Here is a 14,239-nt window from a genome sequence, read left to right as displayed (position 1 = left end):
GGGGATGGGAGACAGAGAGAGAGAGAGAGAGGAGAGAGAGAGAGGCGAGAGAGAGGGGGGAGTGAGAGGACAGACACACACAGAGAGGGGAGGAGGGGTGAGAGACGAGGACACAGAGAGAGAGAGAGAGAGAGAGAGAGGGAGAGGGAGAGGGAGGGAGGGGGATGAGAGACAGAGACAGAGAGAGAGACAGAGAGACAGAGACACAGAGAGAGAGAGAGAGAGAGAGAGAGAGAGAGAGAGGAGAGAGAGAGAGAGAGAGAGAGAGAGAAATCAATGAGCTGTTTAAAAATCATGACTCAGAAACACTGCAAACTTTGCCCCAAATAAATACATTTACAGGTACAATACCATGGAGGTGATGTTGAAATTTGATCTGTTCTGAGCAGCATGGCGTGTAGCAACAGGTCCTGACTGCGGGGGTTTGAATGAGGAGGAGGAGGACAGGCTGGAACACACAGGAACATGAACAGGAGAGCATCCCACAGCTAACAGCAGACAGACCTCAGTAATCAATGACTGCCTGAGGATCTTACCCACCAGCAGCACTGCCAGCCAGAAAAACATTTCATTTTAACCCCTACATCTGGAAATGAAATGGTTTAGTGCCATGTCCACGGCCTTACTTCGACAAATGACACCAATTCCCTACATTGCGCACTACATTTGACCAGAGTGCCCTGTATATAGGGAATAGGGTGTAATTTGGGACTCAACCCATGTTCATGTAAAGGATAAGGTTCATTTAGAATGATCTGAAGACTGTAAATTGATATGGCATCAAATTGAAAGAGATGACAGGAGCTGTTTAAACCAAGACAATATCAATACTGTGGTCCTTTGTAGCTCAGTTGGTAGAGCAGAGTAAACACCAGTGTAGAGGGTTCAATTCCCAGGATCACCACCAGGTTAAATTGAATTCCATATTTTTTATTATTATTTCACCAGGCAAGTCAGGTAAGAACAAATTGTGATTTACAATGACGGCCTACCCCATTTGTGCACCGCCCTATGGGACTCCAAATCACCAGGATGGATTTGAACCAGGGACTGAACTGAGAAGCGGTACCCGAGACCGCTGCGCCACTCAGGAGCCTTACGCATGCATGACTGTCGCTTTGGATAACAGCGTCTACCAAATGACATATTATATTATGATGTCACCAGCACGGCCTAGTTAAGACAAACCACACCTACAGTTGAAGTCGGAAGTTTACATACACTTAGGTTGGAGTCATTAAAACTCATTTTTCAACCAATCCACAAATTTCTTGTTAACAAACTATAGTTATGGCAAGTCGGTTAGGACATCTACTTTGTGCATGACACAAGTAATTATTCCACCAATTGTTTACAGACAGATTATTTTACTTATAATTCATGTATCAAAATTCCAGTGGGTCAGAAGTTTACATACACTAAGTTGACTGTGCCTTTAAACAGCTTGGAAAATTCCTGAAAATGATGTCATGGCTTTAGAAGCTTCTGATAGGCTAACTGACATAATTTGGATGTATTTTAAGACCTATCTTCCAACTCAGTACCTATTTGCTTGACATCAAAAATAAATCAGCCAAGACCTCAGAAAAATAATTGTAGACCTCCACAAGTCTGGTGGAGCAATTTCCAAATGCAATTTCCAAATGTCTGAAGGTACCACGTTGATCTGTACAAACAATAGTACGCAAATATAAACACCATGGAACCACGCAGCCGTCATACCGCTCAGGAAGGAGACTCGTTCTGTCTCCTAGAGATGAACGTACTTTGGTGTGAAAGTGCAAATCAATCCCAGAACAACAGTAAAGGACCTTGTGAAGATACTGGAGGAAACAGGTACAAAAGTATCTATATCCACAGTAACAAGTCCTATATGGACATAACCTGAAAGGCCACTCAGCAAGGAAGAAGCCACTGCTCCAAAACCGCCATAAAAAAGCCAGACTACAGTTTACAACTACACATGGGGACAAAGATTGTATTTTTTGGAGAAATGTCCTCTGGTCTGATGAAACAAAAATATAACTGTTTGTCTATAATGACTATTGTTATGTTTGGAGGTAAAAGGGGGACGCAGCATCATGTTGTGGGGGTGCTTTGCTGCAGGAGGGACTGGTGCACTTCACAAAATAGATGGCATCATGAGATGGGAAAATTACATGGATGTATTGAAGCAACATCTCAAGACATCAGTCAGGAAGTTAAAGCTTGGTCGCAAATGGGTCTTCCAAATGGACAATGCCCACAGCATACTTCTAAAGTTGTGGCAAAATGGCTTAAGGACAACACAGTCAAGGATTTGGAGTGGCCAACACAAAGCCCTGATCTCAATCCCATAGAAAATGTGTGGGCAGAACTGAAAAAGCATGTGCGAGCAAGGAGGCCTACAAACCTGAATCAGTTACACCAGCTCTGTCAGGGGAAATGGGCCAGATTTCACCCAACTTATTGTGGGAAGCTTGTGGAAGGCTACCCGAAACATTTGACCCAAGTTAAGCAATTTAAAGACAATGCTACCAAATACTAATTGAATGTATGTAAACCTCTGACCCACTGGGAATGTGATGAAGGAAATAACAGCTGAAATAAATCATTCTCTCTACTATTATTCTGACATTTCACATTCTTAAAATAAAGTGGTGATCCTAACTGACCTAAAACATGGAATTTTTTACAAGGTTTAAACGTCGGGAATTGTGAAAAACTGAGTTTAAATGTATTTGGCTAAGGTGTATGTAAACTTCCTACTTCAGCTGTACCTGACTCTGGCTGTCACCCCCTTTAGCAGTTGTTTTACGAGAGATGGCTGAGGAATGACTAATTTTAAAACATTTGATTAGTCAAATCATAATTTATAATAATGTGTAAAACCTTGTGTTCTTGTATGAGCATGTTTGTCTAAGCTAGTAATGATTCTACGGACCAAAACGATCGATCACTTTCTACGAGTGATGACACACTGAAAGTGAAAGGTTAGTTAGGTAAACTGTCGTTTTGTTCGTCGCCACAGTAACAGATTGACAGGTATTTTATGTACATTTTCTAAGGAGCAGCTAATTATTATGCGTTCCTCTCACTCCAGATCTCTCTGATATCTCCGGTAAACTTCAGGTGTAAGAGAAATGAAAAGGTAGCAGTCATGAAGCAAGAGCTATGGGCTTTTAAAGTGCTGAGAGATGGTCAAATCACCATGCAGGAATACTGGAGTCTTTATTTTTGCCAAGTACAGCACTAAAAACTAGACCATTTCACCTGAAGGCCAATTATATATTTTATTTATTTTGAGGATAATATCTGTAGTTCTTTGTTTTTATTGGCAAATATACATTTTTGTTATCCACTAGAGAAAAGGGCTTATGAATTGTTGAGCTTTAAATGTGTTTACATTTAGGAGTAAAAGGGTAATGTCTGAACAGCCTACGCTGAACAGAAGACCGCTCAGAACACAGACAAAAGGTGGAAACAAACCACCAAATCCTGTTTTACATCTGTCATCACGTAACAAAATCCAGTTTTATTAACACATGTTGACAAAGGCTTTATAATAATGATTTGATTATCAGTTGTTGCACTCAAGGGAAAGAAATAATGACATGGGGGGGGGGGGGGGCACCACCTGTCTAATGCTGCTCTGAGGCTGTTTCTTGTCATCAAACAATGTATTGCTTTGCTTTGGTCAAGGCATGTTAGAACAGGAGACAAATACCTCACAGCAGGCTTTCACTGTGGTGTTGTGTCATTGGATCATTATTCTCACATTGTACTGCTCAGACAGGAGCAGGCACTAGGGAAATGACTGATGTGTTCATAATCTGGTCAAAGAGATGTATTTTGTATGGAATGGACGCAATTTTCGTAGATGATTGAACTATAAGTTAAGATGTATATGTTTCCTCGCCATATGAACTCAAATCTAATTCTCTCTCTCTCTCTCTCTCTCTCTCTCTCTCTCTCTCTCTCTCTCTCTTTCTCTCTCTCTCGCTTTCTCTCTCTCTCTCTCTCTCTCTTTCTCTCTCTTTCTCTCTCTCTCTCTCTTTCTCTCTCTCTCTCTTTCTCTCTCGTAGAGCTGAGGATCCTGGTGATGACAGTGAAGATGGTTAAAACAGACACAAGTACACTACTCTTAGTGGTAGCGGTCTTACTAACCCTAGTAGCAAGTAACGAGTATCACAAAATACCAACAAAATGGAGTTTGGGAAAGGTGCTTGGAAAGGACAGCTCTCCCATGAGGTTCACTTATCATCTCTACAATGCCACCATTAATGAGAACTCAGCCCCCAGGACTGCTGTGGAGAGTCCCATCAAGATGGGCATCGTAGTGACCGATCCTTTCTGGGACATCAAGTTCAAACTCGTCTCTGGAGACGACGACGGCCTATTCAAAGCGGAGGAGGTCAGAGTAGGGGATTTCTGCATTCTGCGAATCAAAACGCGAAGCAGTAATTCTGCATCACTAAACAGGGAAGTAAGAGACAGTTATACTCTCACCATTGAAGCCACTGAAATCACGTACGACATCCAGGCCAGGACCAAGGTATTGGTTCAGGTGATTGACACCAATGACCTGAAACCGCTCTTCTACCCAGCCTCGTACAATGTAGTCATCAGGGAAGACGCTCCGTTGAAGTCAAGCGTGGTCAGGGTCAGTGCGACGGACGCAGATATTGGCTGCAATGCTGAGTTCTATTACTCCTTCATGAGTAGAGCTCATCCGTTCGCCATTGATCCTTTCACAGGCACCATCAGCCTCGTCAAGAGACTGAACCACAGCCGAGCAGAAACATACGATCTCACTGTATTAGCCGAGGACAGGACCAAGAAGATATCTGGGGTTCAGAAGTTTGGCAACGTGGCCAGGGTTAAAGTTACCATAGAAAAGGTCTCTTCGACCGGCCCCACCATCAAACCTCTCCCGGTTGTCCTGGCTCAGAAGGATGAAGAGGAGAAGATAACTATTGATGTCCATGTAGAGTCGGGTGTAAAGCAGGTTGAGTCCGTTAGTATTGTTGGTGGGGATCCACAGAGGTATTTTGAAATGATTCCATCCAGCCTGCAAGGCAATGGATTCCAAGTGGTCTCCACCAAGAGAATGAACTGGTCCCAGAGCCCATCTGGATTTAACCTCTCCCTTCAAGCTAAAGACAGGAGCAGTCCACCTTTAGTTTCTCCAGTTTCAGAAATCCATATCCCTCCCTATAAACAAAGCCTGTTTAGCTTTCTGGAAGACACTTACATTCTCACACTAAGTGAGTTTTCACCACCAAAAACACATGTGGTCAGAGTTAGTGTGAATCCGGCATATTTGAATGTTAGATACCACATTAAAAGTAACTCTGATAGCTCCAAATTTAAGATTAACCCCAAAACAGGAATAATCGTTACCTCAGACTCCTTTGACTTCGAGAAAAAGTATCGTTATGAATTCGACGTGATAGCGAATCACGGCGAAGCCGAGACCCATATAGTTGTTGAGATAACTGACGAAAATGACAACGCCCCCATATTCACCAAACCTTCATACCAAGCCACACTACCAGAGAACGTACCTATAGGCAGCAGCGTTCTAACAGTCTCTGCAATAGACGAGGACAGGGAACGAAATGGTTTTGTGACCTATGCCATAGCCAACTCAGCTCCTTCCCCATTCACAATAGACCCAATCAGTGGAGTGATCTCTACATCTGAGGATCTGGACTACGAGTTGATGAAGAGGTGGTATCATCTTAGAGTATGGGCTTCGGACAGCGGCAGTCCCTTCAGTCATGTTTCTGAATGCGCTGTGACGATCACCATGAGCAACGTCAACGACAACACCCCTCTGTTTGAGCAGGTGGGATGCAATGCCACCATACCTGTAGATTTAGCGGTGAGAGAGCCAATCGCAGAGCTGTCAGCTGTTGACCTGGACGAACTACAACAGCTCAGATATGTGATCGAGTCAGGGAATGACCAAAAACTGTTTGACATCGATGCTGTATCAGGAGTCATTACACTGATCAGACAGATACCCACAGCTTCGATAGAGACTGAATTACCTTCGTTCAGACTCAGAATCACAGCAACCGACGGTAAACATACCTCTGATCCCTCTGTTGTTACTGTTACTATCGGTAACCAGGGCACTGAAGCCACCGTCAGTTGTCAGGAGACTGGGATTTTCAAACGGCTTACAGACAAACTGATTGAATCCATAAAGCCAGGGCTGACTTTCCAGGAGGAGGAATCCTTCTCGGACGTTCATATCATCAACCGCTACTCTCCTAAGTTCAACTCTGGCATCCCGAGTACTATTGACATCAGAGAGGACTTCCCTTTGAATTCAACTATCCTTTACTTCAAGGCTACGGATAACGACACTGGATTCAACAGCAAGCTTGTGTACGCTATCTCAAGTGGAAATGAAGATGGGTGTTTCTCCATTGGTATTTTCTCTGGGGAGCTTCAGCTTGTGTGTCCTTTAGACCGAGAAACCAAAGAGTTCTACATTTTGAATGTTACTGTCTATGACTTAGGAAGCCCACAAACCTCAGCATGGAAATTTCTCGCTGTGAATCTGTTGGATGTTAACGACAACCGACCTGTATTTGACCAATCCAGGTATGTCGTGCACATCCCAGAGAACACGGAGGTTGACACAAGGATATTCCAAGTGCACGCAACAGATTTAGACTCTGAGGACAATGGAAACATATTATATTCGATGCTAACTTTAACTGATCTTTTCAAGATCAATGAACTCACTGGCGAAGTGAAAGTGTCTGATCGTTTAGACAGAGAGGCCTTTCCCAGACATAACCTGAAGATAGAGGCTAGAGATCAGTCTAAAACAGACCCACAGCTCTTCTCTATGACCGATCTGGTGGTCGTGTTGGAGGACATCAACGACAATCCTCCCAAGTTCGTCCCCAAGATCTACAACATCAAAGTCCCCGAGGACATTCCCTTGGGGACGGTGCTACTGTGGGTCGAGAGCTACGACTTAGACCTGGGCAGCGCTGGACAGGTCAGCTACAACCTAAAGAACAGTGAGAACGGGGCCTTTTTTCTGGACGCGTCGACGGGATCTCTAACCCTTGAGAAGGAACTGGACTTCGAGAGGAGACAGTCTTACAACCTGACGGTTCGAGCGGTTGACCATGGCCTTCCTCGGTCACTCTCCTCCTCCTGTTTCATCGAGGTGGAGGTCCTGGATGTGAATGAGAACCTCAATAAGCCGGTCTTCTCCATGTTTGTCTATGAGGCCTCAGTGAGGGAGGACGCTCCTGTGGGAACCTCAGTGTTCACGCTGACAGCAGCAGACAGGGACCTGGGGAGAGATGGAGTCGTCAGGTACCACATCCACGATGGATCTGGCCTGGGAGTTTTCATGATCGATGAGGAAACAGGTAAATATATATGTGTGCCCGTGTGCGTGTGCGTGTGTGTGTGTGTGTAATAATAGTAATGAGCAATGTAAAAAAATAACCTGAGCCTCCTTGGGACCCGTCTATGTTCCTACATAATGGATACTTTACAGCTGATAGCCTGTGACCTCACAAATTATCACGTTTCATTAGTATGCTTGACTCCTGTTGGAAAAATGCTCTGTCATTATAGTGCTGAACACCTGCACTGACGCACCAGGCCTCCCTTTCAGAATATTACTCATACTTATAATCTGACAGTGTAGTATCCAGTTTTAACCAAATAGCTATTTTTTGGGGTCAACCTAGATGATTTAACAAAGTTGTTCATCACCACACAAAAATGGAAATACAGATGGATGACATTATAAACGATTTCTCCTTATGTTTTGCAGGTGTAATCCGCACGGCTGAGACATTGGACCGCGAGGCCGTCCCACACTACTGGCTATCGGTCTATGCCAAAGACATTGGCACCATTCCTCTAGTGACCTGGACAGACATATTTTTGGAAGTCCTGGACATCAATGATAACCCTCCCCAGATGTCCGAGCCGGTCTACTTCGGCTCCGTCCTGGAAAACATGCCTAAAGACAAGTCAGTGGTTCAGGTCACTGCTACTGACGTGGACAGCTCCTCTGAGGGGAAACTCACCTTCCAGCTGTTGGAGTCACCGCGGATGTATTTCACCATCAACACCAAGACAGGTAACTGACACATTTCACAAGGAAACACGGACCGATGTGATTTTTAAAGAGATTTTAAAGTGATTTTTAAAGTGATTTTTAAAGTGATTTTTAAAGTGATTTTTAAAGTGATTTTAAAGAGATTTTAAAGTGATTTTTAAAGTGATTTTTAAAGTGATTTTTTAAGTGATTTTAAAGTGATTTTAAAGTGATTTTTAAAGTGATTTTTAAAGTGATTTTCTGTAGTAGAAGTCTTAACACTTTTCAGGAAAGATAGACTGCTGTTTTGTGCCCATATTACATTCGACAACTCTACGCCAAATATACATCTCAATATAAAGTTTAACGAGCTGTCATTTCTCAAGTTGAGTAGAAAATTGTATATTATAACATGTCTCAGCAGCACTGTGCACAGGCATCCCTCTGGGTGTGTCATAACCTGTGGTGAAAACCGGCCAAGGTTAAACTGCCCTTATTTTCTACCTATAAATGTACACAAAAACACAACAAATGATGCAGTCATGTCAGGGTGTGGGAGGGCAGTGAGTGTAAAATATCAACTTCTCAACCAGAAAGTTAAACCCAAAATCTCTGACAGTTTAGTCATGCAGCTGAGTGTCTGTCACACAACAACATAGCATGGGCATGCTGGGCTCTGTGTGTGTGTGTGTCTGTGTGTGTGTGTGTGTGTGTGTGTGTGGTGTGCCTCCCTACCCTAGGCTTACACCAAAGGATTAAGGCTGAAAAGGAGCTCCATTAATGCCTTGGAAGATGTACAATAGATTAGATGTTTTATAGAAACCCCCAGTGTAATCAAGACACAGGTTAGTTTCGCTGAGACTGCCTGGAGTGATCTGAGTGCGGAGGGGAAAACTGAAAACTAGCTGTTATTTGCAGCAGGTTCGCAACTCTCTTTCTTATTGAGTCTATTAACTCGATTATGGTCTGGTGATGTCAAAACTCTGTCCCACCGAAACAGGCTGAAATTTCAGGTGGTCTTTTCAAACAGCTCTTACACTAAAATTACAGTATCCTAATTTATACTGAATGTACAAGATAATAGTCCAGGTAAAGTCAGGTGAAAGCCATGGTCCCTTATTGATGTCACTTGTTAAATCCACTTCAACAAGTGTAGATGAAGGGGAGGACAAAGGTTAAAGAAGGATCTTTAAGCCTTGAGACAATTGGGACATGTATTGTTAATGTGTGCTATTCAGAGGGTGAATGGACAAGACAACATATTTAAGTGCCCTTGAACAGGGGATGGTAGTAGGTGCCAGGCCGGTTTAAGTGTCTAACGCTGATGAGTTTTTCACGCTCAACAGTTTCCCATGTGTGTCAAAAGGACATCCGGCCAACTGGAGTCAACATGGGCCAGAATCCCTGTGGAACGCTTCGACCCCTTGTAGAGTCCATGCCCTGACGAATTGATGCTAGTTCAGAGGGCAAAAGGGTGTTCAATATTCCGAAGGTGTTCCTAATGTTTTGTACATTCAGTGTATATAAAACACAGGAAAATCAGGCCTTTAAACTCATTACTACGACACAGGCCTTGTTCTTCTACAAAGTGAAAAGTACAAGTGGAATAAAACACTATATGAATAAAGTGAAAACTCAACTTGTATCACTCAACAGCATGGTAGATTAATGGCTCGTCGTGAGAGGATATGAGCTGTGCTCCTCATGTCTCAACAGGATACACATGACTCAGAGAAGTCTGACTAAGATCTCAGTTCAGGAGTGTAGCAGCAAAGTGCACACACAGTACAGTATCTGTAGAGATGTCCCAACAGAACGTCAGCTAAGAACCAATAATACATTTCAATACAAGCAGTGTAGCTGTATTACCAGCTGGAAGATACACAAAAACAAAAACTCGGAAAATAAGTCATATTTTGGGGGATGCTTATATTTGTCCTGTTATTCATTTGTAGACGTGTGTAACAGAAATGCCTTTCTTGCATATCCTAACTCCCCCAGTGCGTGGAGTCACCATTGTCCAGCACCCCTGGAGAAACTGGGAATAACTGCACAGAAAAATATTTATTTGTGGGCTCCAGGATTTAAACCAGCGACCTTCCGGTAAACTGGCCCAACGCGCTAACCTTGTTGGCCACCTGCTATCCCAGAAAAACCCTATGAGGTCAAGAGTCCTCTTTACAAGGCAACTCCATTACGAAAAACACTGACACAGGATGTGAACCGACAAGTCTCAGCTAATGATAAAAACAACAGCAAAATTTCTAACGCGTCTCCCGTAAAGACCCAGCAGGATGGGTTTTGAGTGCTGTAAAAGCATTTCGCACCCCCCCCCCCCGTCCGCCCACCAAACACACAATGTGTAATTAGTCCCTGGGGTGTCACTTGGGGCAGTCGGATGGTGAACTAAACTGAACTCTGATATATACTGATATCAACTCAGGCTGTGATCCAGACAGCCACACCCAGATTTCAACACAAAAGACTAAAAAAGTCCAAACCAGTCATGTAACCTGTTTTGTCAGTTTTTCTGATCACATAGTCGCTTTAATTTGGTAGGAGAATTATCCTACTAAAGGAATAGAATCAGCATGGCAGGTGAATTAGCCTACTAAAGGAATAGAATCAGCATGGCAGGAGAATTAGCCTACTAAAGGAATAGAATCAGCATGGCAGGTGAATTAGCCTACTAAAGGAATAGAATCAGCATGGCAGGTGAATTAGCCTACTAAAGGAATAGAATCAGCATGGCAGGAGAATTAGCCTACTAAAGGAATAGAATCAGCATGGCAGGAGAATTAGCCTCCTAAAGGAATAGAATCAGCATGTCAGGTGAATTAGCCTACTAAAGGAATAGAATCAGCATGGCAGGTGAATTAGCCTACTAAAGGAATAGAAGCAGCATGGACAATCTTTACCAAATGACAATACAGTTGCATAGCTTATCAGTGGATAGATTGGGAAAGGGGAAAGGGAAAGTGGGCTACCTAGTCAGATTGTAGCAGGTTGATGTTTATTGTCAAATGATTTGTCCTGGGGGGAGAGCTGAGCGATTTCCCTTTAGGCTAGCTGCAATGTGAAAATTGGCTGTTTTGTAAAATGTGTGATATCAAAATGATCTTTTTGTTCTTAATTTAAGGTTAGGGTTGGACATTAGGGTTAGCAGTGTGGTTAAGGTTAGGGTTAAGTTTAGGGTTAGGTTTAAAATCTGATTTCATGACTTTGTGGCTGTGCTAGCTAGTGACCACTCTGCAGACTCCAGAACATCATTCACCATGAAAGATGTTAACCTGCTTGACTGTATTGGCTCTTGCTACACACATTATAATAGTAAAGTGACCACAGACCTAAAAGGTTGAGTATTTTATGAAAATAAGAGGCTCTGGAAAGCTCTCAGAGGTTTCTTTAGTGAAGACTATAAAGCCAAATAAACACTGTTAGAAAAACAGACTTGTGGGAAGGAAGAAGAGTGAACCAGCTGCCTGGGGCTCGGACAGTGACAGGTGTGCTGGGTCATTCCGCTATTTAGGTGTCTTTTGAGAAGCGTAACTTGGTTTAAAAAAGATGTAACTTTTGATTTCAGCACATTTTACCATTCTGTCACAAAGAGCGCATGTTCAACAATAAAAAACACGTTTTCCTATCTCAAGAGGTTTATAACAAAACGACTGTAGTAAGTGCCTATTTTTGTATTTATTTATTTATTTATTTTACCTTTATTTAACCAGGTAGGCAAGTTGAGAACAAGTTCTCATTTACAATTGCGACGTGGCCAAAGGCAGTGGTGGGAAAAGTACCCATTTGTCATACTTGAGTAAAAGTAAAGATACCTTAATAGAAAATGACTCAAGTAAAGATGAAAGTCACCCAGTAAAATACTACTTGCGTAAAAGTCTAAAACGATTTGGTTTTAAATATACTTAAGAATCAAAAGTAAATGAAATTGATAGAATATACATAAGTATACAAAAAATAAAAGTATAAATCATTACAAATTCCTTATATCAAGGGGATATATCAGGATCTTTTCAGAGTCAGATATATTAGATGAACTCATGGATACCATATTTATTTCCCTGTGACCAATATATATTATTATATAATATGAAGGAAATTAGAGGAAGTTTTGCGAGCCAATGCTAATGCTAGTTAGCAATTATGCTAGTGCTATTTAGCAATTTCCTTCAAACTACAGTCTGAGACATACAGTGAATTTTCTCCACATTTTGTTAAGTTACAGCCTTATTCTAAAACGGATTAAATCGCCCCCCCCCCCCTCCCCCATCAATCTACACACAGTACTCCATAATGACAAAGCAAGGTTTAGACATTTTAGCAAATATATACAAAAATATATATTTAAGTATTTACATAAGTATTCAGGCCCTTTACTCAGGACATTGTTGAAGAATCTTTGGCATAGATTACAGCCTCGAGTCTTCTTGGGTATGATGCTACAAGCTTGGCACACTTGTATTTGTGGAGTTCATCCCATTCTTCTCTGCAGATCATCTCAAGCTCTGTCAGGTTGGATGGGGAGCGTCGTTGCACAGCTATTTTCAGGTCTCTCCAGAGGTGTTTGATCGGGTTCAATTCCGGGCTCTGGCTGGACCACTCAAGGACATTCAGAAACCTGTTCCGAAGCCACTCCTGCATTGTCTTGGCTGTGTGCTTAGGGTCGTTGTCCTGTTGGAAGGTGAACGTTCGCCACAGTATGAGGTCCTGAGCTCTCTGGAGCAGGTTTTCATCAAGGATCTCTCTGTACTTTGCTCCGTTAATCTTTCCCTCGATCCTGACTAGTCTTCCAGTCCCTGTCGCTGAAAAAAATAGCCACCACCATGCTTCACGGTAGGGATGGTATTGACCAGGTGATGAGAAGTGCCTGGTTTCCTCCAGACGTGACGCTTGGCATTCAGACTAAAGAGTTCATTCTTGGTTTCATCAGACCAGAGAATCTCATAGTCTGAGTGTCCTTTAGGTGACTTTTGGCAAACTCCAAGCGGACTATCATGTGCCTTAAACTGAGGAGTGGCTTGCGTCTAGCCTCTCTACCATAAAGGCCTGATTGGTGGAGTGCTGAGGTGATGGTTGTCCTTCTGGAAGGTTCTCCCATCTCCACAGAGGAACTCTGGCGCTCTGTCAGAGTCACCATTAGGTTGTTGGTCACCTCCTTGACCAAGGCCCTTTTCCTTCAATTGCTCATGTTGGAAGGGCAGCCAACTCTAGTGGTTCCAAACTTCTTCCATTTAAGAATGATGGCGGCCACTGTGTTTTTGGGGACCTTCAATGCAACGTTTTGATGGTGCTGGAAGGTGGTGTTGGTCAGTAGGAGGCACTCTTTCCTCTGGTCTAAAATAAATTATCCCAATGCCCAAGAGCAGTGATTGGGGACATTGCCCTTTGTAAGGGCAATGGGACATTAAATGGGATATCGGATGGGACATCGGGTGGGACATTAAATGGGTGTCCTGGCTCTCTGTGGTCACTAAATATCCCAAGGCACTTATTGTAAGAGTATGGGTATTTACCCCGGTGTCCTGGCTAAATTCCCAATCTGGACCTCATACCATCATGGCCACCTAATCATCCCCAGCTTCCAATTGGCTCATTCATCCCCCCCCCCCCCTCTCTCCCCTGTAACTATTCCCAAGGCTGTTGTTGTAAATGAGAATGTGTATTCAGTCAACTTACCCGGTAAAATAAGGGTAAAATAAATCAATCAAAATACAATTAAATATTGGTGCACAATTTCTACTTAAAATACCAAAGAGACTCAAAAGACACTCATTTCGTGGAACTACCCTGCTACTGCTGTCCATGTGGGAAAGATTCCTTACTGATGACCCTGCTCCTTCTTCCTCCTTCCCTCCCATCTCCTCCACCCCCCCCCCCCTCTCTGACCCCTCCCCCTCTCTCTGACCCCTGCCCCTCTCTCTGACCCCTCCCCCTCTCTCTGACCCCTCCCCCTCTCTGTTTTCTTAGGCGTCATCAGCACTCTGACCTCTCTGGACCGGGAACTGAAATCTGAGCACAGTGTTGAGGTGAGAGACTGAACCACCTGCTTGTGATTAAACAACATGTGCATTTTTTATGAGATCGTTAAAAGGCCTAACCATGAGAGCTTGCACTAGACTATTATTTATCCATCATGTGTGTAGTCTTTATAAAGAA

The 14,239-nt window shown here is 43.1% G+C and overlaps 1 protein-coding gene across 3 annotated transcripts in view; it reads left to right on the top strand.

Annotated features, from left to right (window-relative positions):
• The window catches only part of LOC109885611 (protocadherin Fat 2-like), an 80,336-nt gene that overhangs the window by 9,121 nt on the left and 56,976 nt on the right, over window positions 1–14,239 (top strand). For all 3 annotated transcript variants that reach the window (XR_004202976.1, XR_004202975.1, XM_031789599.1), the window contains exons 2-4: window positions 4,065–7,385; window positions 7,799–8,110; window positions 14,051–14,109. Coding sequence is in view for 1 of the 3 variants with exons in the window: in XM_031789599.1 (XP_031645459.1) it covers window positions 4,082–7,385; window positions 7,799–8,110; window positions 14,051–14,109 (3,675 nt within the window). In the remaining 2 variants the exon portion in view is untranslated. The remainder of the gene's footprint in view (window positions 1–4,064; window positions 7,386–7,798; window positions 8,111–14,050; window positions 14,110–14,239) is intronic.

This window comes from Oncorhynchus kisutch, linkage group LG15 (genome assembly GCF_002021735.2).
Source record: "Oncorhynchus kisutch isolate 150728-3 linkage group LG15, Okis_V2, whole genome shotgun sequence".
NCBI classification, from domain to species: Eukaryota; Metazoa; Chordata; class Actinopteri; order Salmoniformes; family Salmonidae; genus Oncorhynchus; species Oncorhynchus kisutch.
This window is presented reverse-complemented; position numbering and strand designations above follow the sequence as displayed.